Consider the following 24,300-nt stretch of genomic DNA (forward strand, 5'->3'; position numbering starts at 1 on the left):
GTTCTATATGTTATAGTTATTTGAATTACTTTTTACCATAATATGTTACGTTAACATACCAGTCACCTTCCCAGTTGGTTATTTATGCGTCATACAACCTACACTTATTCAGCCTGTTGTTCACTACTCTTTATTTATTTCAAATTGCCTCTCAAATGTCTATTCTTGGTGTTGGGTTTTATCAAATAAATTTCCCTCAAAAATGCGACTTATACTCCAGTGCGACGTTTTTTTTCCTCCTTTATTGTGCATTTTCGGCTGGTGCGACTTATACTCCGGATGGACTTATACTCCGAAAAATACGGTATATATTCCTTAAAATATTAAAATATTAAACACAAGAAATACCAAACTTTCAGTAATCGCTAAAACATGTAAAAGGTGTAGGATTAAATGAGCTTCTTGCTATCCCCTTTCGGACATGTTGATTCGTGCAGGCGTAAAAGTGATGCATTTCTATGCAACTTTGTTACTTAAATGAACTAAACCTTTACCCTAAAAGACTGCTTAGAAGAAGTGCTGCTTCTGTTCTCTAATGATTTAGCTCTGGTTTCTATGAGTTATTCAACGCAAGTTGAAGACTGTAGCAGTTGACAAAGAGATTATCCTATTCTAACAGCACCTACTGAGGTGTTGCATAGCAAGCGGTACAGGTGGTGGTGCGGCGCCCTGTTGACGCTGGCAGCGGGACAAAAACATGACAAAGCCTCCTCAAAAGTTTATTTTCCTGATGCCTGTGTCACTGATCAAGTATCAGTGCACGTCCGCTTCACGTTTGAAATATCTCGCTATGTTGTTGTTGGCAGGTATCTCATTAGTCAAGGGGCCAACGTAGGAGTCGTAAACAGCGAGGGTGAAACGCCTCTGGACATTGCTGAGGAAGAGGCCATGGAAGAGCTCCTCCAGAATGAAATCAACCGGCAAGGTGAGACTTTTGAACATTAACCCATGCATTTATTAGTCTTATTTTCAAATTCAGCCGTTTTGAAATAATTCTTACAGAAAAATACTGAGTATATTTTGGGAGGCTGTTGAAAGGTTAATCACGCTGTTTCTAAATGTGGTAAGCATATACGGATTAGGGGCCCCATCAGTATGTCATGCATGTATGAATACGTTTCTCACTTCTCATTGACTGTCAGTCACTTGCTTTTTTTTCCCATTCGCTTGCATAACAGCAAGTTCTGTGTAAGCTGTGATGTCAGCCTTCTGGTGAAGATTCAAAACGGAAAAGTCAGGTCTTTCTATTCTTGGAGTTCTCTTGTGATGATGAAACATCAGCGTGACTCTGTCCCCAAGTCCCATGAAGGCATGCCTCGATAAGTTTGCTGCCCATCAAACAACTTTTTGTGATGATCAAGAGTAGAGCTGGGCGAGCGGGCAGTGTCCGCGATTCGCACTGTCATGGCCTTCTTATGGCATAGGCAAACAGGGCTTCCTGTCTTTTGGCAGGGTTGTTCAAGTGCACCATGAGCCATTGCTGCCGAGGTTGGACGCAGTAAGAACTACCTACAGTTTTTGTTTTTAAAGATCCTGGATGTTATGGGACAAAAAATGGCAACCTCTGTGGTCCCGCAATCCTACCGGAGTGAAGCTGTTTTGCCTTTACCATGAGAAGAGTGTGTGCATGTTTGAGAGAAAACATGAAAGACAGATTTAAATACGGGTTTTGACTTTTTAAGCTAATCGTCCTAAACCTTTGAAATGATGAACAGCCTGTTCGAGTTTGTGTGAATTTGCTAACTCGGGGTGTTACGATAGCCTGCAATAAGCACACAAAGTAGGTATTTTCTTAAAATAATTTACTAAAGGTAAACAAGGTAGGCTACTGGGAGCTGGCAGCTACACAACAGTTAAGCACACAAGCTAGACATACTTAACAACAATATTAATTTGACAATAGTGCAGTCTAAAACATCACATTTGACAATATAAACAAGTATCATATAGTTATAGATGTGTAATAATTACAGATACACAGTTTCCAAGGCAGATGTGTATTAGAAAGCATTCCCCCAAAACGTATGCAGTAACAAACGTGTCCGCATCATTCTACTTACTGCGTCGTGAGCTGAAATATTACTGCGGACGAGGTGTCACCAAAAACAATTACCTGTCCATTTCTACTTAAAGGCATCATAGGTCCATTCCAGACAGTTTAGATATACAGTATTGATTAACAGGTCATCGTTTTTCATGCCTACCATTGCAATTTTTCCTCGACTAAGACTTTTCCAACATTCCACACTACAAAATAACAAGATTGTATGATTCCTGATGATAATAACATTTAGTTCCTGATGATATCATATCGGCTAATACTCAATGCTCCAATATTGGTATTTTCGAAATAAAACATTTTCTTAGAACACTCCGTTTGCTAACTCTTATTTTTGTGTGTCATGCTTCCCTTCGATGCTCTACTTTCTGGTTCCAATACACCAGTGCAAAATCCTGAGTGTGTCAGGAATATTTTTAAGACCTAGTTAATTGCACGATACACAGCTCTCAAGGAGTTTGTAATGTCAACCATGGCAGTTGACAAAATCTACTCTCTGCCCTTCGATCAATTTACTTAGGCAGATAAGACATGCGCACACCTGAGCAGCTACCATCTTTCATTTTGGATTTCCTGATGATGCTTTGCTTCAACTTGTGGAGAGATGGTTCGTGTCTGTGTGTTCAAGAAGAAAGCAGCAGCCTTATGCAACTGCCTGTTACGTAACACTTCTGTATGTTTGTGATGTGATTTTCTCCTTTTCAATGCATTCAACTTGTTAGCCGGCCGCCATTGCGCTTAGTCCTTGTCTAGCTTTCCTTGAAGTTGTCATGGAACGGCATGGAATCCTTCTCTTTTGTTAGCTCAGTCTAATCCTGGTGGAAGTAGTGGTGTGTTTGTCTTCACATATGTGTAAAACGTGGCCCCACTGACCGCCTCTGTAGTTTCATCAGCAACAGACGTACACTTTGTATATTTTCAAGGCGGCCTCTGTGGCGAGATGAGTCCTTTTTTGGTCTCACGTACTTTGTCTTTATCTCTTCGCCGCTCAGGTAGAAGATGTGCTGTTCTCTTGTTTAAAAAAAAAAAAAAAAAAAAGAGGCAGCTTTGAACTGCTGCCAGTTCCTCCACTGTACTCTTTGTGTAGTCCTACTTAGAGGCCATTAGGCTGCCTGCTTTTTATAGAAGCTGTGTAGGCAACTTCCCAAGAGATCACGGGACACCCCCACTCGGCCTGGCTCCCCAATCCCTACGTCGCCTCCTCTGCCCTGTTCAACTTCAGGCTGATTAGCTTCTGGTTTCTTACTGTTACACACTCATCACAGCCAAGTGTGCTGTTCGTAATAATAAACACTGTTTCAGAGCAAATTATCATCACGCCCAGTGTCTCACTGTGACAAACACTTTTTCTTTTTGTATATGTTTCTCTCACACATCTGCTAAAGTTGTGGCTCCTGCCCCACTTCCCTGCTTGGATTACTGCTCTTGTAGTAGCTGAACAGTTATTGAGTCATGGAGCAGCATCAGCATTTTCAGATGTTTTTAGCTACCAGGTGTCTTCGAGACAATACAGGCCTGTTTTGGTGTGCTGTCCTGCGTACAGCGCCGACACATTGACACACTTAACTGGCCGCTAAGTCATTGTCAAATGGACAGAACATTGGCTCAAAACTCTGAGGCTGTAAAACAGAACAAGTGCTTGTTGACACCCGGCAAGTAGCATGCCTAAATCTCCTTAAACACAAGAGATGACATGTTTAGATGTGCCAGATCCACAATTTAGCTCATATTCGGATGCTCTGACTATATCAATGTCCGCCCTTTTGTGTACCGCAGGGGTTGACATCGAGGCGGCCCGCAAAGAGGAGGAGCGAATCATGCTGCGAGACGCCCGGCAGTGGCTCAACAGCGGCCAGATTCAGGACATCCGACACGCCAAGTCCGGAGGAACAGCGCTACACGTCGCTGCTGCAAAGGGCTACGTTGAGGTTTTAAAGTAAGGCTCTGTTTTACACTACTTGACGTGACCTATTCATAGTAGAGGCAAGGTGCTTTCCTCTGTCTTTTCTGTCTTGTCACGGGCCTCTCTGCGGGTTGTTGATGCATGCCCATTGCACCACGACAGCGACTGCAGCTGCTTGTCCATCTGGCCCGGGAAGCCAGCCAGGACATTCTACTGCCATAGATAGCACTGCCATCTCAGACATAAACTGTCAAGGCAGTTATTAACAAGCCAGGGATCAAAATGTTTTAGGGTTTTACCAACACCACTGAAATAAGACCTTTTTACAATTCAACAATGTCCTCATGTTTGTTTATGACTTCTCACATTCCTGCCCTTTTGTTTTTTGTTTTTACGGTGCAGGCTTTTAATCCAAGCAGGGTATGATGTTAATATTAAGGACTACGATGGCTGGACTCCTCTACATGCAGCAGCACACTGGGGCAAAGAGGAGGCCTGCAAGATACTGGTGGACAACCTCTGTGAAATGGACGTCATTAATAAAATGGTTTGTCTGCAACATTTATCCAACATCTTCATAGGGATAGGATTAGAGCTGCAACAATTAATTGTTTAAATTGATTTATTAATCAACTGGAATTTTGCGTTTTATTCACAGTCAATATGTGAGAAAAACACACATTTTTCTCTTTTTATTGCATTTTAACTTGTAAATATACCAAAAGGTAGCTAAAATGGAACTGATGTGGTTTGTTCTAATAGGTTATATGTAATGTGATAACAGGCACATTCATGATAAAATGTACTGGATTTTTCAAACTATAAGACTATAATTTTCTCAAAAATCGACAGTGTGCCTTATAACTCAGAGCGCATAATGTACGTAGTAATTCTGGTTGTGCTTACTGACCTCAAAGTAATTTTATTTGGTACATATTGTAATGATAAGCGTGACCAGTAAATTGCAGTCACACAAACGAGATACATGGGGACTGCAGGATGACGCCTGTTCAATAAAGAACGCGAGCAAGTACCGGTAAGCAAGCCACACCAAAACAGATTGCTGGCACAGCCACTCTCCCAACTTTGCCACGCCGTCCCTAAATTATGGTGTGTGTGTGTGTGTGTGTGTGTGTGTGTGTGTGTGTGTGTGTGTGTGTGTGTGTGTGTGTACAGAGGTGGGTAGTAACACGCTACATTTACTCCGTTACATCTACTTGAGTAACTTTTGGGATACATTGTATTTCGAAGAGTAGTTTTAATGCAACATACTTTTACTTGAGTATATTGATAGAGAAAAAAACGCTACTTTTAGTCCGCTCCATTTATCTACATTCAGCTTGCTACTCACTACCGATTTTTATCGATCTGTTAATGCACGCTTTGTTTTGTTATGTTAGACAGACCTTCAAACATCCATCTATCACATACTTTCATTTCACCAATCAAATGCAGTCACTGGTGACGTTTGACTTAGTTTCACCAATCAAACAGAGCCAGGCGGTTACATAATTAACTGCACACTTTTTTCTTTTTTTTTAATAAACCTTTATTTGTAAATTTCTACATTTACAAACACTTGAAAATAATAATCAAAGTAAGTACAAAAACAGTATAAAAACCGTACAAAACAGCGCCAGGGGGTTGTAAATTAAAGGTAACTAAAAAAGAATGCAAAAAATATATATGTATAAAATAAACAAAGTGCAAAGCCATAGACTCACTCAATCTCAGTGAATAACTTAAATTTGGAACACAGCATCATCGTTGTCACAGCTTTTTGGTTAGAGGTAGAGTGTTTTAATGTAGAGTTCTAAATATTTTTTAAAGGCACAAAAAACAGGTCGGGTATTGAGAAACTTACATCTATGAGTATAAAACTTAGTCAATAGTATAATGAGGTTGCAAAGGTAAAATTCATTTTCAATTTTTTTTTCAATAAACCGTTAAACCAAATATATATTATTTTATGTATCTTATTGTTTTAGTTGCTTACGAGATATTCCTGGCTCTGAATTTGTTCATTGTTTTATGTTTTTGTGCATTACTTGTTGCCGTCATCATAAAAACGAACAGGTTACTCATCAGTTACTCACTACTTTTCACAACATACTTTTTACTTGTACTCAAGTAAATACTTGTGTGACTACTCCTTACTTTTACTTGAGTAATACATCTCTAAAGTAACAGTACTCTTACTTGAGTACAATATCTAGCTACTCTACTCACCTCTGTGCGTGTGTGTGTGCGTGTGTGTGTGTGTGCGTGTGTGCGTGCGTGTGTGTGTGTGTGTGCATATAAGGACCCCAAAATGGCAACTATTAGGAGACATTACTTGCCGTTCTGTTTTGCAATATTATGCAAAATGAACGAATGAATGTTTTACTTTTTAGTATCGGCTAATGTGTATTTGGGAGCTGCATAAGTTCCAAAAATTTGCGCAAGTCTGCCGTTGTAGTACGCGCCATAGTCAATAAGTTCCTTCTACGGGGGTGTATATTGTAGCGTCTCGGAAAAGTCAGTGCTGCAAGGGGTTCTGGGTATATGTTCTGTTGTGTTACGGTGCGGGTGTTCTCCCGAAATTAGTTTGTCAGTCTTGTTTGTTGTGGGTTCACAGTGTGGCGCATCTTTGTAACAGTGTTAAAGTTGTTCATACGGCCACCCTCAGTGTGACCTGTATGGCTGTTGTCCAAGTATGCGTTGCATTCTTTTGTGTGTGTGAAAAGCCGTAGATATTATGTGATTGGGCCGGCACGCAAAGGCAGTGCCTTTTGAAGGTTTTTTTGGCGGTCTGTACTTCTCCCTACGTCCCTGTACCACTCCGTACAGTGGCGTTTTAAAAAGTCTTACATTTTACTTTTTGAAACCGATACTGATAATTTCCCATATTATACTTTAAAGCATTTATCGGCCGATAGTATCGGCAGTGCGATATTATCGGACATCTCTAATTACAACTTCTCCTGTCAGACTTCATTAGAGACAACAATAACTATTTTTGGACAAATGATGATCCATAAACTTGTTTGAGCCTTAATATACAAAGAACGATCTAAATGTTTTAAAAGCTGTGTGCTAAACAGATCCAGCTTTATTGAAACACTAAGCATCATGTAGCATTATTGAAATAGAAACTACAAACAAAAAAAAACAGTGTACAATCTCACAGGAATTAGAGAATTAATCCTAATCCTCGTGCAATTATTAAAGTAAATGAGTGTCTTTTCGTGTCTTTTTTTTTCCATCTTTGGGTTTAAGTTTGATGTCAAAGTTGACCAACTTATCAGGATCATGGCAACAACCTTTTAGTATACAAGTGACAGCCATGATTTATAATCTAGAATTAACTTTCAACAACTGTTAAGGCGATTTTGCAGCAGTTAAAATGTTTTCCTTAACGTTGACAATTATAATAATATTGCTAATACTTAATTAAATAATATTCAGGTTACAAGCTGTAAATGGAGTATTGTTGGCAGTTTTTGGATGTTTTAGGAGGGCTTTATGGCTGCAACAAAGTACTCCCAATAGCTGAATTGTTAGAACATTGGCATTTTGTCAAATTAGAATGTATATAAAAACATGTTTTCTTGTCCTACATCGGGATTGGTAATGATGGCCAACATTCTAAAAAATACCTCATGCGTAGGTCATGCATGCAAAGTTATAAAATACTTTTGTGACCCATGCAAATAAAAAAAATGTTCTCTTCCAAATGTCCAGTTATACCCATTGTCTGAGTAGTTTTCTTAAAAGCAGGAGCGCTGACAGAACTTCTGGTCCCAAAGAATCCACCACAACCCAACACACAGACACACACCCACACTTGCCAGTCCATTAGGGGTCCATGTAATTATCCCCACTCTACCAACCTACATAGCAAACCTGTTCAAAGTTAATGCCAACGTCTCATTCCCATGAACCCAATATTTTTTGTTGTGAGGTCATGTATCATCACACCCCTACTTCACACAGATTACAATTTTTGTGTATTATGAAGTCTTATGGCTGTGAGGAGAAATGGCCTGGGGTAGAAGTGCTTCTTTCTGCAGTTGCTGAAGGAGCTACTCCAGGCCGCCACAGTGTTGTACATGCAAATGGAGTTAGAGATTATGAATGTCAGCCGAGCCAACATTTTTATGTCAGCCGCCTCATTTGTCGGCGCTCCCAATTCACATTTAAGATTAATGGAAATGTATCTCCATCAGGGCCAGACACCTTTTGACGTTTCAGATGAAGATGTTCTGGGATACTTAGAAGAGCTGCAAAAGAAACAAAATCTGGTAGGAGTTTTTCAAAGCTCAGTGCTCATCTGCATTCTTCCAAATATATCCAAATGTTTTTCTTCATTGCAGCTGATGAGCGAGAAGAAAGATAAGAAATCGCCTTTAATTGAAACAACAACCACAGGGGACAACAACCAATCACTGAAACCACTAAAGAGGTAACACCTGACCTTGGAGATAACGTATGAAGCAAATTGTCATGTTCAACCCTGGTAAATGTTGGTACCGTAGCAAAGAAACACTGCTGCTAGAGCCCGAAAAGACCGCTCCGCGTATTGAGACCTTGGAGCCAGAGAAGGTGGATGAAGAGGAGGAGGGGAAGAAGGACGAATCCAGCTGCTCCAGCGAAGAGGAGGAGGAGGAAGATTCGGAGTCGGAGAATGAAGCAGGTGAGATCACACACGGGACTATAATGTATTTGCGTAATGCACACACATGCAATTTTTTATGGAAAAAACAAATGTCTTCATGTTTTTTATGTCACAAACAAAACAAAGGAGCCTGTGATGAGAGGGAAGATGATGCATACACCAGAAAAATATTTGTCACTACTGACCTTTTTTCAATGAAGCAGAATCTCGAAGCGTCTTTATACAATAAAGTCTAAATTTGCAACACATTCTTTTTTTGCATATGAGGTGCGTTAAGGCAGTTATCTATTGTATGGAATTGGAACGACGAGATACATTCAAATAGTCCTGTGATATAATGTGTTGTAATGTTAGCATCTCCAATTGTGTGCAATAACAACCAGAAAAGTTGCAAGATTTTGCAATTTTTTATTTTTTTTTTCAAATAAAACAACATAATCTTGAAACATCTGAATAAAAAAAGTTTCAGAAGCTACAAAAGTTCCTGGGGACAAAAAGTATTCCGGAGCAGGAGGAGAATAAAAATATTTTTTTAAATCGTTTGCAATCAAAAATTTGAACTTATCAATCAAATCGATATATCGCACCAGGCCTAATTGTGCATAATCAATTAAAGCTAGTGTACTTAAGTTATGTTCTTTACCTAAAAAAAAATCATATTAGCATATTAGTTATAATTTCTCAAAAAACATGTATGTCATGTATGCCTGATCCGGCCCGCGGTCCGTACGTTTGACACCCCTGATCTAAAAGAACCAACGGAAAGCCAAAACTCGAATAAATATTGGTCCTGTGTATTCAAGATGGAAGGCATTGCGTGCCAGTCTTGGACTAATTTTGGTCGTGCAAGTGGGTGTTTTCCTTCTGGACATGTAATCCATTGTTCCATTTTCCTATATTTTGTGTATATCCTCTTGCTTGGTGACGTGTTTTATTGATCATCATTTACTTTGTGCAACTAAATACAAACCAGGGGATTCTTTGATGCAACTTCAGACTGTCAACTACCTATATGTGTGCACGTACAGCTCTTGTGCGCAAATCAGTGTACTTCCAGAGAGGAGGAGACTGGGAGGGACTATCAGCGAGGTGCGCACAGTGGGGGACGGGGCAGTTTGACTGTTTGAATTCTGCCTGGTGACACAAGATTCAAATACCCCGCTTTAATGGCAGACTGAAACAAACAAACAAATAAATGAATGTATGTGAAACACAGCTTTTTTGGGCTCCCACAGTGATGTTTGGTTGGGTGGGGGGATGGTTATATATCTATGGAAAAAGCAAAACAAATGTGTTTAGAAATACAATGGAGTTTTTTTTGACTATTCATTGTGTTTTAATGTCACTAAAAGACAAAGCCGCCTGTGATAAGGATGGAAATGACGCGTACTTAATGTTAGTATCTTCCAAAGTGTCCAGTAAGACCAGAAAATTTGGTATATTTGTCATTAGTCACTTTCTTTATAACAAAACCGTATAATCTAAGCATCTAAATATGACATTCTAAATTGACAACACATTCTCGCTGTGTATTAAGTGCATTGAAGCAGACTTACGATGCCATCCAAGGTGTAGAATTGGAACAACAAGCTACAATCGCACACAGTCCCATTATAGTGTGTTGATGTGCAAAGCCGACAAATCAATGTATGTGAAATTGTAGTGTCTCATGCTCCATCATTTTTCAATGGATTTAGTCTAATGCATTTGTTTCCCATTTTGTATGTATGGCAGATAAGAGCAAACCATCAGCATCCGTCAGCAACAGCACAACGCCTGCTCCGGCCAGCATCACCGTGTCCTCGCCGAGCAGTCCCACCAACCAGCTGACCAGCCCCTCGTCGCCATCGAAGAAGGTAGAACAGATGACAGACAAGCGTAGCTTGTGGTTTCTAAGTCTGGAGGAGCACAAAAACAAATCTCAGTTTTCTAGGTTGGGTTACAGAATAGAAAGCAAACAAATGTCAGAATCCTTGATTAAAAGAGCTGTCAGTTCTGCTTAAACTTTAAGAATATTCCAGGAAAGCATTTTGTTTCCTAATTTGCTGCCGCTGCCCTCTGCTGGAAAAGAATACATAACCTGAACAAGTCTGGCTGTGTTGCTATGATACACACTCTCATACATGCGTAAATCACTTATTGTCTTCGAGCTGACTGATTTCATGCTAGCAATGCTTTCTTGCGCTGTTTTTTTTGCTTGTGTTCTTACAAATATCCTATTGTTTATTTTGATGTCTAGTGCGCCCACATCACATTTTCAGAAAATACATGAGCCAGTGTGACAAATGTTCAGTAGCCTGATCTTTGGCGGTAGTGATTGTGTGGCGTTACTCAGGCTCAAACAAAAAGTCTGTCCTTGCTTCAAAGTGTGTTTCTTTTGGTGCTGCTTCAGTCTTATTCTCTCAACCTCCTCCCTGCCTTCCCTCTTCTTTCTCTGTCTCTTTCTGTCCGTGTCTGCTGGCTCCTTGTCTTGGTTTGCTTTAGTTTGATTGTGTTACCCCCCTCATGCCTGTGGCGGAGCCGGGCTGTCCTGCATTGTGGCGTCAAGGCTTGCGCAAAACTGGCATTTCTCTAGTGCCCAAAAAAGCAATGGTGAGGCAGTTTGGTGTGCAGCGAAGTTCTTTTATCTCACTCCTACACAGACTAAAAACACCCGCACCTCCCTTTAACAACCCAGGCTTATGTTTATGGAACCCTGTTTTGGTCCCTGACCCGCACTCATCAGTCCCACATGGTGTTCACACGTTTCTCTTGAATGAAATGGATGCTTTGGGCTTGTTTGGCTTCTCTGTCCTTGTTGCTCGATTAGTTTCTGTGTTGGGCGGGTCGATAGCGTCATCTTAAAATTTGACTATAATAGTAATTATCCAACCCAAAATCCAAAAGTTATGTCTTGATACTTAAAGTAAAAGCACAGTTTTGTCGGTTAACTTTTTAACAGGCATGTCCTTTTCAAACCTGACAATGCTCTTGTCCTAATCAAAGCTGTTTTTTGACTAATAAAGCTGTGTTATTTTTACGCAGTTAATAAACATGTGAAACATTTTCCTTCTCCTTCAGGTCACCACGCCGCCCACGGCCACGGCCAAAGTGGAGGACGACCGCAAGGACGAGTCCCCGGCGTCGTGGCGTCTCGGCTTGAGAAAGACGGGCAGTTACGGGGCGCTGGCAGAGATCACGGCTACCAAGGAGGCGCAGAGGGAGAAGGATGCCACGGGTGTGATGCGCTCGGCCTCCAGCCCCCGCCTCTCCTCTTCTCTTGACAACAAAGATAAGGTCGGCGCTTAGATCGTCACCATAGATGGGCCATTTGCTGTAGAGTGAGACTAAAGTCCTAATGTGTGTGCAGGAAAAGGACAAAGGAACCCGCCTTGCCTACGTGGCCCCCACCATTCCGAGGAGACTGGCCAGTACATCAGACATTGACGAGAAGGAAAACAGGTGAACTCTACGGTCTTCATAGAAGGATTTATTTTGGAAGTACATGGTGCTTTGGGCCCACCTTTGGCGTGTGATCCCCTAGGGACTCTTCTGCGGCTCTCATACGAAGCGGCTCTTACACCCGGCGGCGCTGGGACGACGACATGAAGAATAGCGAAGGAACCACCTCGACCAATAGAACCTCTAGCTACCAGCGAAGGTTAGCCTCCAATTTTGTTTGTCTCTTTCGCCCAACAACTCTCTCCTATTGTTTAACATCAGGAAGACTTTTATGATGTTCCTTTTACAGTCTGTATCCATCATATTGTGGTCATGTTGTAATTGCTTATGCATCCTACGCTTTACTGTCATTGTCACGCATGTGCTACAAAATGTATTTTAAAAATTCACCCAATCGGTACACGAAATGGTGTTGCATTCAAGTCATACGAGGAACATTCTGGGTATTTTTACATGCATAAACCCAGCTGTATGACATGCATGCAACATGAATGTGTCACAAATTTGGCTGTCTGTGATATTGTTTTTTGTGTGTGTGTGTGTGTGTGTCTGTCTACACTGCTAACATGCTTCTTTCACCCGCCCACCTGCTGCCCCCGCCAGCACGTCCCACACGCTAGCGCTAGGGCGGAGTGGCAGCACGCGGGACGTGCCGTCCAAGTCTTCGTCCACCTCCAGCTTGGATCCTAACACCTGTAACACTAAACCCTGGCAGCCACCCACCTCCCACTACCAGTCATACAGCATTTACCGCAGGTACACCGCCATGTGTAACATGGCCCACCAATAAACTTCCACTTCCTGTTGATGTGCTTTGATGCGCCACAGTTTATCTCACCTGACCGCAAATCTACAAATACTCTATAAATGAAGATAAAGACTCTAAACTGGACATATTCCACCAAGGACTAGTTAAGGATCCCAGGGTGCTAGATTTGCTAAAACTAAACCAATGTAGTTCAAAATATACTAAGATATCTGAAGAAAACATTTGACATCTTCGTTATAGATATAGTCGATACCCAGTATGTAGATATTGAGAGAGATTGACATAGTATACAGATACAGATGTATAGAACTATATGTTGATAGAGAGATGGTGGGTGGGTTGGTATATATACACACACATAGTACAGGCCAAAAGTTTGGACACACCTCCTCCTCATTCAATGTGTGTTCTTTATTTTCATGACTATTTACATTGTAGATTTTCACTGAAGGCATAAAACTATGAATGAACACATGTGGAGTTATGTACTTAACAAAAATAGGTGAAATAACTGAAAACATGTTTTATATCCTAATTTCTTCAAAATAGCCACCCTTTGCTCTGATTACTGTTTTCCACATTTTTGGCATTCTCTCGATGAGCTTCAAGCGTACCTGTGAGGTAAAAACCCTTTCAGGTGACTACCTCTTGAAGCTCATTGATAGAATGCCAAGAGTGTTTGAAAAACTAATCAGAGCAGAGGGTCACAAAATATGTTATGTACATAACTCCACATGTGTTCATTCATAGTTTTGATGTCTTCAGTGAAAATCTCCAATGTAAATAGTCATGAAAATAAAGAAAACACATTGAATGAGGTGTGTCCAAACTTGTTTTGTGTGTGTGTGTGTGGAGGGGGGGGAGGTGCATATATACGTTATGTATAAATCTATATCGGTGTATATTTGTATGCATATAGGTTTATACACGTGTGTGTATATGTACATATCAGGGCTGTCAAATTTAACGCGTCAACAATAAGTTCCTTTAACAGCGATAGACGTTTTTTGACCCTCTGACCCTTCCGTAATGGCGTCCAGTTACTGTTGAGACACACGCTCGAAAATAGCTCGCAGAACTGCCTGAAGAAAGGGGAACCTTATGGAAATGTCCGATCCAAAACTGTTGCAAGACGACAATTTTACCTTCAATTGCCGTGAGACGACCTCATTAGAGTGAACGCTGAGTGCGCATTGCTGCTTAGAGTAAGGAGAAGCTTCACATCCATGTTTGACTTACAGTCAAGTGCATTGAAAACATAAAATGTACATTGTTACTTGAACTGCTTTAGTAGGATGGAATACAAGCTGAGCAGAAACAAAGACAGTAGAGAGGAAATCTAAAGTCAAGTCAAGTGCTCCTAAAGCAGGAATACAAATTCTGTATTCCTATAAAATAGAAAATCTGGCGAGACACCTACGCACTGCAGGTATTTTTTTATTGTCTTTAAAAACGTGTTTGTCCTTTTTGTGTTGTTTGTGTTGAGCTGTTTAAAAAAACATAATGTTTCAAAACATTTTATTAAAGCAAATTGATTGTCCAATCATGGTATTAAAAACTTTTAAAATATGTCTAGGGTACTCTTATTAATGATGAAAATTATTTCTTTCTGATACACATCCCAATTCATTTTGAGTTAACAATGGACAAAATGCTCACCTTCTTCATCAAAGTGCTGACACTGAGCGCTTTCTTAAAAAATAAATAACATTGACTACGTCACCAACGTGTACGTTTGGGAAATCGTTGCTGAGATCAAACAGGACTAGTTTGTCATGCGTAATGTTTCACCGTACAATAACCAAGACGGTATACGGAAACTGGAGTTAAAATTTCACTGAAAATGTTCTAAAACCAAATTACCTCCAAAACCGAGGTACAAAAAAACTGATTGTGCAGTTGTCATAGAGACAGCATTGGAGAAAGGCAGTACCATAGGATTAGTCCACTCTAATGATAAAACTAGCATATTTTGGCTTGAATGTAACTTATAGTGCTGGAAGAGTGACGGTCATGTTTTTTGTTTATTTTTTAGCGGCTCTTTTGGTAGACGATACGATGACTTGAGCTCGACCACCACCACCACCACCACCACCGCCTCCTCCTCACCTTCCGTCACTACAACCACCTCCCCATCTGTTACCTCGCCCACGGGCCCCCGCGGCCTACTTTCGAGCCTGGGCTCCTCCACACGCACTGGCTCCACCAGTCTCACCAGCAGGTAGGCTAATATAACCACGTTACGCATGTGTGATTGTAGGAGTCAAAACTTTTAAACTATGTAGCCAAACACTGCTAGTATGATCTGGTATTGGGGGAAAAAAATTATATAGTAGAAAAAGTAGTTTGGTTATCGAAACACCTTTTAGCAACAAATAAATACAAACATTGAATAAGTACAATATTTTTGGTGAATTGTGTTTTTGATTTGGGGGGCGGGGCTTATAACAAGTTTACCAGGCAGCAGTTTAACTAGAATTGGGCTTGCAGATAAAACTGTAGAAGACGACCGTAAGACCAAAGGTATTGAAATCAAGTTTAACAAAAGCTTTAAAATATGAAAATATTGAACAAAATGTGTTTTTTACATTTATCTTAAGTAGGCTTACATGTGTTGCTGGCAGCAGATTTATCTAGTGCTCAGAGAGGAATCTTGTATTTTTAAACATAATATTGTGAACTACTTGTATTACTTTTTTTAAAGATGTTTTAATGTAATTGTTGAAGGGGAACTGCACAATTTCCCTATCATTCACTATCCTTATGTAAGAGAAAACGTTTTCCCTTTTTTAAAAACATTTTTTATGCATTCTAATTTGTAAATAAATGCAATTAAAAGTCTGCTGTCAATGCGCCTATGGGAATCGCTCTATTCTGCCTAATAAACCCCCTAAAAAACATCCAAACACCTCCATTAAGGTTTTTTATAAATATTGTAATGATATATGTATTGGACACATTTATAATAACTTCTATTATAATATTTACATATTTTGCTCATTTTAAGCATACGCGGCGCATTAATTAAAAAAACGCATCATAATGTTCTGGTTTTTTTGTATGTCACCGATTACTGCTTACTGCAGACTTCAAGAGAGCCAAAAACAATAAATATCCCTAACTGTACAATGTCTGCTGTCATTAGGATGCCGACTGATAGAATCTTGTTATAGTCCCGTTTAGATGAAGAATGACTCATAATTCTCATGAAGAAAAGGGAGCGGAACCAAGCGTCTTTTCATGTCGTTCTCGCCATATTCAGGTGAGAAGCATAATAAACTTCCACAAGCAAGGTAACGAAGAAACAGCTTACTACTCAATGTTAATTTTGGCTCACAGGCTTATGATCACGGCTCGTGCGTTAGTGCTTATCATAACAATATCACAAATACTTGGTTAATATTCAAAACATTAAATGTAAATTGAGTATTATTGGCGGTTTTTGGGTGGCTATTTATTGGGTTTTATGGTCTTATTAGAGGACATCTAATTGGCTCCGCTTTAAGTAGACTTGTATTTACATTTATTTACGAGTTAGAATGCATTAAAAAAATACACCCGTTGTTGTCTTTCATAATGATTGTGAACGATAGGTAAAATTAAAAAAACTGCAGTTCCTTTTTAAAATAAATGTCTTTTTTAAAAGTACAGCCTATTTTTTTGTTCATTTTAGATAATCTCTCAGCTAAATATTATGTTTAATATCCTTTAGGATAGCCGACTGTATTCCCCTATTTTGTATTATTTGCAATTAGAGCAGAAAATAAAACAAAAACAGTGGTGGTTTCAGTACATTGTTTATTAATGTATACAAGTCAAAATAATAATTGACAATACAATACAAAAACACATACAATAAAACATGAGTCAATCTACCTAGGTTTAAAATCAGAAAGAAAAATAGGTATGGCTTTATTGCAATGTAACAATGTATTGTTCCATACAGAGTTTTGCCATATACTGGGACAATTATGCATAATTTAAAAATGCATATTCAATTTCTGTACTGCTTACACTACATCCTGAGAGTTAAAAAAAAGAAATCTTATAACTTGTAAAGTTGATTTAGATGCACTCGGTTGTCCGGTCTTCTTCTACGACAGGGGTCCCCAAACTTCTTCACCCAGGTATTGGGTTTTGGGTTGAAAGAATATTTAAAAAATATATATATAATATATATATACACACAAAAACAAGTCATATGTCCACTGATGTTTAAAAACTATACAATTCGTCTATATTACGTATCCCCAACTATTTCACCATTTTTTTTCCCCTCGTGCACTAATTGACTGAAAGAGCATGCACGTTATCGATGGGAAAATTAATTTTGAGACAATATGAAAGGGACAAGCGGTAGAAAATAAATCAGAAGTAATTTATAATCCCCAAGGCGAAATTAAGATTTTCAGCACATATCATTCAAGAGCAGACAAACACAGTGAGACGGAACAGGATCGCTGACGGGTCTGCCAACTTCCTGCGCCCCTTACAAAAAGAGTGAGAAACTGGTAAACGCTGGGGAATGCGCCTGGACTGAGAAAAAAAAAAAAAAAATTACGTCTAAACCTCGGCCCCTGGAGTGGGGGTCCAGTCTGGGGCCAAGGGGGGAAAAAAAGCTCATAGCCATTGGATGATTTACCTGAGCAGCTACCAAACCCCGAGATTAACAAGCGGTAGTAAATGGATTGATTGATGGGCTAGAAAGGACAGATTAAAAAATAGTAATTAAAAAAATTATGATAATTGTTTTTTTTTTTACTCTGGACTACCCACGGGCCGTATTTTGGATGTTGGCGGGCCGTATATGTGGAAAAAAGGTGATCGTAAAAATCTCAGAAAAAATTAAAGTGTACAAAAATATGAATATTGGCATCGAAAACATCCATACATCCATCCTTCTTCTACCGCTTGTCCCGATCGGGGTCTCGGGGGTTGCTGGAGCCTATCTCAGCTGCACAAAAGCGGAAGGCGGCGTACACCCTGGACAAGTCGCCACCTCATTGCAGGGCCATAGACAGACAACATTCACGCACTAGGGCGAATTTAGTGTTGCCAATCAACCTATCCCCAGGTGCATGTCTTTGGAGGTGGGAGGGAACCCACGCAGTCATAGGGAGAACATGCAAACTCCACACAGAACGATACCAAGCCCGAGATTGAACTCAGGACTACTCAGGACCTTCATATTGTGAGGCACTAAACAAACCCCTGCACCACCGTGCTGCCCATCAAAAACATGTCATGATTATAAAAAGTTATGCACCAAAAATTATTTTTCAATGTTTGTTTCTATTTGTTGCCAATACTTTGTTTCTGTGCCAATACAACTTTTTTCACATAATTTTTTTTTCTGATGCCAAATCTTACAGGCAGTGTTTTGTTTCCATATTAACCAGCTTTGTTTATTTTTAGGTACTGGTCAGAGGAGAGTGCAGACAGGGAAAAGGACAAAGAACGAGAGTCGGCAGCAGTTATCCCCACCATAAACACTGGCTTTGCTACCACCACCACAGGCACTGGCCCTGAAAGACGCAGGTGCGCCCCCACTTTTATTACACTTTCCAATAAGTAATAATACAGTAATATTGCATTCATGTTTTATTAAGTGCACTTGTAAAACAAGCTACCTGTTACACTGGTGTACCAAGCAAGCAAAGCTCCCTCAACGTCTCCTTATATGGAGGGAGGGCCACACGTTTATTTTCCAAGGCCACCAACATGATGTCTTGCTCTGTTTTGAGGGCCACCCTCAATCAGGAAGTAGGGATGGGTAATTTTCACATTTGAATCAATACAGGACTTGGAATGTACTTGGAAATTAATACAGGTACTAATTTTTGGTACTCATGTGTGTATTTATAAATGTTATTGGTTAAAAATAAAAGAAAAAAATGTTTTTTACATTTAACGCTTAGCTGATAATAGTGGAATTTCTGGACTACAAAGCGCATCTAATTAAAAGCCGCACCAACTACATTTTTGAATAAATGTTGTACTGTAGCAGTTGATTCAAGGACATAATTCACCACACCTGTTACTTGACTTTGTCATCATTCACTGTACTGTTCGATTGTGCACATGACAATGTTGTTCTTTCTTGCTGGTTCTTGATGAATAAATGACGCACACGTTTTTGTGTGTCCACAATACTTCAAGTTGTCTTGCTTTCACTCACCAAGCACAACACTGGTGACCCCGACGTGATCCAGTGTTGTGCTTGTAGCGTGAAAGCAGGACAACTTGAAGTATCGCTGACACACAAACGTGTGTGTCCTTTAATCATCAAGAACCAGCAAGAAAGAACAACATTGTCATGTGCTCAATCGAACAGTACAGTGAATGATGACAAAGTCAAGTAACAACTGTGGTGAATTATGTCCTTAAATCAACTGCTACAGTACTTATATCTGCCTGCAAGTTTACAAAATGTTTAGCAGGTTAAAATAAAGACAAATCGTTACTTGAACTTGATTTAGACTCCCTCTGTTCTCTTGTCTTCTACGTTTTTTACCTGCTAGCGCAAGTCCATATAAAACTTCTTTCCATTAAACTTGGTCTCTCGAATGAATGTGCAAAAAATATGTTTATTTGGCCGTTTTATTAAAAAAAGTTTTTGGTTTTTTTAGTTAGTTTTTGGTTAAATTTTTTGGATTACCAAATTTTCAGGCATTGAAATTGCCATGTAAAATTGCTAATGCTAGCATGTCTATGGCATATCCAATGTAAGTTAGCACTGAGCGATCGCATTTTCAAAACTGGAGCTTTACTGTATTTTCGATCGCCAACTTGTTGCTTTGTTGACTCTCACTGGAATCCCACACCTGTGTTTCTGCTGCGGTCGTCAAGTTTGCTTTCTTTTCCTGTGTTGTCAGGTCGTACCTGACACCCGTACGAGACGAGGAGTCCGAGTCCCAGAGGAAAGCTCGCTCCAGACAGGCCCGACAGTCGAGGAGGTCCACACAGGTGAGTTCAGTGACGCGACATACAACACGTCCTAGCATCTTCAATAACGATATCATCTCTTCTTGCAGGGTGTCACTCTGACTGACCTGCAAGAGGCTGAAAAGACCATTGGCAGGAGTCGCACCCCAAAGACCCGCGAGGAGGAGAAAGAAGAGAAGCAGGACAAAGAGAAGCAGGAGGAGAAGAAGGAATATGAAGCTAAGGAGGACGATTACCGACCGAAGTACCGCAGCTTTGAAGACGTAAGTTTAAACGCGTCATGAAGTTTTTATGATCATCTGTCACTTAAATCTTTAACTGTCTTCTCTCTCTAGCGCTACCGCACCTCCTCCTCCACCTCCTCTTTGTCGGCAGTCAGCACCGCCTCGGCGCCGTCTTACTCCAGCACCACATTGACCTCCAGCTCCCTCAACAGGCCCAACAGTCTGACGGGGATCACTTCTTCTTACAGCCGCTCGTACAGAGACAGCGAGAAAGGTGTGTTTCGAAGCACAATAACAACTCTGTACACATGTGGTCCTATCACTCCTTCTGCTTGTTGATGTCAATCTGACAACAAGCCATGCAGAAATGAGGACTCCCTCAGGTGTTGAAGACACCTGTGAAGCCCTTAAGTGTGAATGTAATCCTAATGTTCAGTCCACCATGATGAGGATCTGTGACATGTCTCGTGTCTGCATGCCTTTTTTGAATTAGCAAGCTAATCAGGCCTGATGTCTCCAGGGAGCGGAAACAGAAGGCATGTTCATCTGAACACAAACTCCTTTGTCTTCCTGTCACAAAGCCCATTTATTCCCACACGCCATCCTAGTTGTACCCTTTTAAGCACAAGTCTGGTTTTCATTTTACTCCAGAGTCGATAACGAATGTCATGAACTCTCTGTGGAGTTGAAGCTGAATGAGATTAGCGTAGCATCCTGAGTTTCTTTATTGTCTCCGAACACAGAAACAGACAAAAAGGAGGAGGAGAAGGAGGGCGACGACAAGTCTCAGCCTCGCTCCATACGGGATCGCAGGCGGCCCCGCGAGAAGAGACGATCAACTGGGGTCTCTTTCTGGACCCAAGATGTAAGCCCCGTCTCACTGTGATATTATTCTTTGAATCCCATTTTGAGTTCCTTTTGTAAGCTTTCATCTTTTCTGACGTCTGTGCTTTGATTCCAGGGTGATGACAATGACCCCGAGCAGCTGTCTGACTCGGAGGAAGGCAGCATTAAGGGAGAGGTGCAGGTAACCGCGCACACACACACAGATGCACTGAAAGTGGGTCAAAGGGACTTTTAAAAGCAGCGGGTCCTTTTTCTCTTTTGGGATGTCAAGACTTACTGGTAATCTTTGCCCTGCTGCCCTTATTACATATGCCGGGTCTTCCTTTTTTCTCCTTGCCTTAAAGCAATACTGAGCTACTTTAATCTTTTCTACGATGATGCCTGCAGGCTTTGAATTCGAATTTCCAGCTTCATTACAAATGTGAATATTTTGCAAAAGTTAATAAGACTGAGACCAAATAAAGTACCAGAGTGAAAAAACAAGTTGACGATATTTGCTTAATTGTGTTATAAACCTTATCTAATTGTTTTTATAATCCACAAAGTGTGTGAAAATACAATCTAACATCACAAAATGCCAAAGATTCAGTCATTTTGAATATTCCGCTACGAATATCTTCGGCACTTTCCGTAGTTTCTAATGCACTGTAGTAACGCTTCTGCTCTCTGACCAAATTAGCAGATTGCTCAAACTGGAAATACTCAAAAATTGATAAGAAATGTGCTGTTTATATTCACAATCCTCATGTTAGACAAGAACACATATGTTTTGGCTTTTTTTTTTATTTTTTAAATAGCCAACAATTGAGTCAACAGATAAAGGGTCCTCATTTGCGCCCATTATACCCTTTAAAAACATTCAGAAACTGCCAACAATATTCCATTTACAAGTCTTGACCTGAAAATTTAACAAATTGAGTGATATTGTTCTTAGCGCTAATGCAGACGGCCTATGTTAGCTGCTCGTCGATAGCAGTGAGCTAATACTATTTTACACTAAGCCAGCGGCTGCTTTTGCTTCATCTCAAAATTTGTGAAAATTAATTGTAGATTATAATAAATATATCTCTCACTTGGTAGTAGACAAATGTGACTGTGGACAGAGAGGCTGGTGAACTTTGACATTCCCCGAGATGCCGAAAAAGTCATAAAGACTTTAGTTGGAACTTTTTTTTAACATTTTGTGAGGAATGTGATTGAAACTGCATCTAAAGCAATTATGTGCGCATCCCGTTGGTCGACATCCCAGCGAAAGTGGAGTTTGTACAGTAAATATTTGTTTTATTATGGTTAGTTCCTATATTTAGCACCTAGCAATGCTACTATTGCTCTAGTGTTTCAATAAAGCTACATCCGTTTAGCTTTACGCTTGTAAAATTCATTACCCATCCTCCTTGTGTTTGGGCTAAAAATGTAAGGTTCTGGATCATAATTTTTCCAAAAGTAATCGTTGTTTCGAATATTACAAAGTCTGCTTGATCAGCATTGTTGTTGATGGGGAAGGGCTCGCTGGTTTCTAACTCTTGTCACGAATCACGCGACTGGCTTCCTCATTATTTCTCAAAATGGTTCGGGAATCTCCGCAAGATTTGTACTATTTTGATCATATCTATTTGTTTGCAAACTTTGGAAGTCTTTTGGTGTCATAAATCAGATATGTATGAAGAAAGCTTCAATATAGAGCCAACTGCTTTTTCCACTCTTTTGGTATTTTAAAGGCTTAGGAAGTTTCGGCAGTTCGTTCACTGAATTGGAGCGGGAAACACAGTTAACAAGAGTTTCACTTTGAACTGCTGCAATTAATTAACATATCAAACATATTGTAACGTACTATGTAAATTTTTGTTTGTAACTTTTCCAAGAGATCTGATGAGAAAAAAAGTCCCCATAAAAATAGTGTAAATCTAATCCTTTTCAAACAAAAATAGTATAGATAATCCCAGCCACGTATTGATATCTGTTGGATATCAGCAAAAAATAAGTATCTGCTTGTGTGTAAAATCTCTGATTTAAGAGCTCTGATTCTGCAGTGTGGTTACTTTTGTAAAGCTGGACCGCCAGTTAACATCAAAATGTTCTGCAATAAGCACACAAGGTTTGTCTTTTCTTATATTGTAGTCGTGTCATTAACAAAATGAGTGAGGAGATACAGAACAGCTAAGCACAATACGAAATAAGTGTACTTAATTCAACAATAATACAGTCTAAAACAGCATTTGTCAATTTAGACAATCATGAAATATTATTGTTGCATGTTACTTACATATACAAAGTCTCTAAGACAGAAACCTATTAGAAAGTATCCAGTAACAAACGTGTGCGCATCATTAAATTACTGCGCCATGAGCTTAGCTTCATAAATTATTGTGGCCAATCGGGGTCAACAAACAAGCAATTACCACTCCACTTCAACATAAAGACAGCATAAGTCAATTCCAGGCAATTAATAATAGAAAGGTTAGTGTTTTTCATACCTACCATGTTCTCTGACTAATTTTACATGATCAAGCATTTTCCAACACTCCAAAATAATAAACATGTGTTTTAAATAACAGTTGTATTGGGACACTCCTACTGGTAGTGAAGGTTAAGCCTCACCCTCTAACCAGTCTTCAATATCTGATCTCTCTTTTCTTTTGTGTTTTTAATCCTGCCCACAGGTGGACAGGCTGTCCAGGTGAGTTTACCTGCCAGTTTCTCCTTTTGTTGATGCACCTAACATTAGCCCCACCCTCTAATAATTTGCCATTGCCGTTGCAGGAACGACGGCAACACTTCCTCTTTAGACCGCAACGACTCTCTCCTCAGCCGCAGCTACGGCGAGAGTCGGAGGCCGTACTCCAGCCGGCTGGACCGAGACGACACCACAGACTATAAAAAGGTACCCAAAACACCATTTTATATGTTGTAGAATATTTTCTTTTCGTGTCTGTTTATTGACGGGGTACTGCTTCCTCAAAGCTCTACGAGCAGATCTTAGCTGAGAACGAGAAGCTGAAGGCACAATTACGCGACACGGACGTGGAACTGGCCGACTTGAAGCTGCAACTGGAGAAGGCCACCCAGGTAAATGTCGTCCTTTCGCGTCTTCATGTCAACACCGTGGAGCAGGGGTGTTCAAATTAATTGCTTATTACTGAGTTACGTATAATATTAAATATCACACAGGCCTTTGCGACTAAAACTGGTTTGTGCGAGTGCTAAAAAAATAGCACGCCGCAAATACATATTTTAACCCTTTAATTATTATTTAGCTCCTAAAATAAATCCATCCAAATTTGATCAAATTAGACAACATTTTTCGCTCATCTGTAATAAACTTTAACCATAACCAAATGGACAAGTGATTTGCACGGAAGTGTAACTGATTACTTTGTGCACTTAAATCTGTGTGTCCGTCTCTCCTGTGCCATGCACAGACAGGAACAGGGCTGGAAAACCTAGCTCACACACTTC

General features: G+C 40.0%; 1 protein-coding gene across 6 annotated transcripts in view; it reads left to right on the forward strand.

Moving 5' to 3' along the window:
* ppp1r12a (protein phosphatase 1, regulatory subunit 12A) overlaps positions 1-24,300 on the forward strand; it is an 84,363-nt gene that overhangs the window by 47,752 nt on the left and 12,311 nt on the right. For 4 of the 6 annotated variants that reach the window (XM_061912033.1, XM_061912031.1, XM_061912032.1 and 1 more), the window contains exons 3-23: positions 807-925; positions 3,836-3,995; positions 4,365-4,509; positions 8,171-8,245; positions 8,318-8,406; positions 8,480-8,637; positions 10,354-10,475; positions 11,680-11,895; positions 11,969-12,060; positions 12,143-12,259; positions 12,664-12,816; positions 14,865-15,050; positions 18,245-18,367; positions 19,705-19,795; positions 19,864-20,037; positions 20,110-20,272; positions 20,742-20,863; positions 20,960-21,025; positions 23,505-23,521; positions 23,605-23,725; positions 23,806-23,910. In XM_061912033.1, coding sequence (XP_061768017.1) covers positions 807-925; positions 3,836-3,995; positions 4,365-4,509; positions 8,171-8,245; positions 8,318-8,406; positions 8,480-8,637; positions 10,354-10,475; positions 11,680-11,895; positions 11,969-12,060; positions 12,143-12,259; positions 12,664-12,816; positions 14,865-15,050; positions 18,245-18,367; positions 19,705-19,795; positions 19,864-20,037; positions 20,110-20,272; positions 20,742-20,863; positions 20,960-21,025; positions 23,505-23,521; positions 23,605-23,725; positions 23,806-23,910 — 2,614 coding nt within the window. The remainder of the gene's footprint in view (positions 1-806; positions 926-3,835; positions 3,996-4,364; positions 4,510-8,170; positions 8,246-8,317; positions 8,407-8,479; positions 8,638-10,353; positions 10,476-11,679; positions 11,896-11,968; positions 12,061-12,142; positions 12,260-12,663; positions 12,817-14,864; positions 15,051-18,244; positions 18,368-19,704; positions 19,796-19,863; positions 20,038-20,109; positions 20,273-20,741; positions 20,864-20,959; positions 21,026-23,504; positions 23,522-23,604; positions 23,726-23,805; positions 23,911-24,300) is intronic. The other 2 variants (XM_061912034.1, XM_061912036.1) reach the window with 1 other exon arrangement.

This window comes from Nerophis ophidion, linkage group LG10 (assembly GCF_033978795.1).
Source record: "Nerophis ophidion isolate RoL-2023_Sa linkage group LG10, RoL_Noph_v1.0, whole genome shotgun sequence".
NCBI classification, from domain to species: domain Eukaryota; kingdom Metazoa; phylum Chordata; class Actinopteri; order Syngnathiformes; family Syngnathidae; genus Nerophis; species Nerophis ophidion.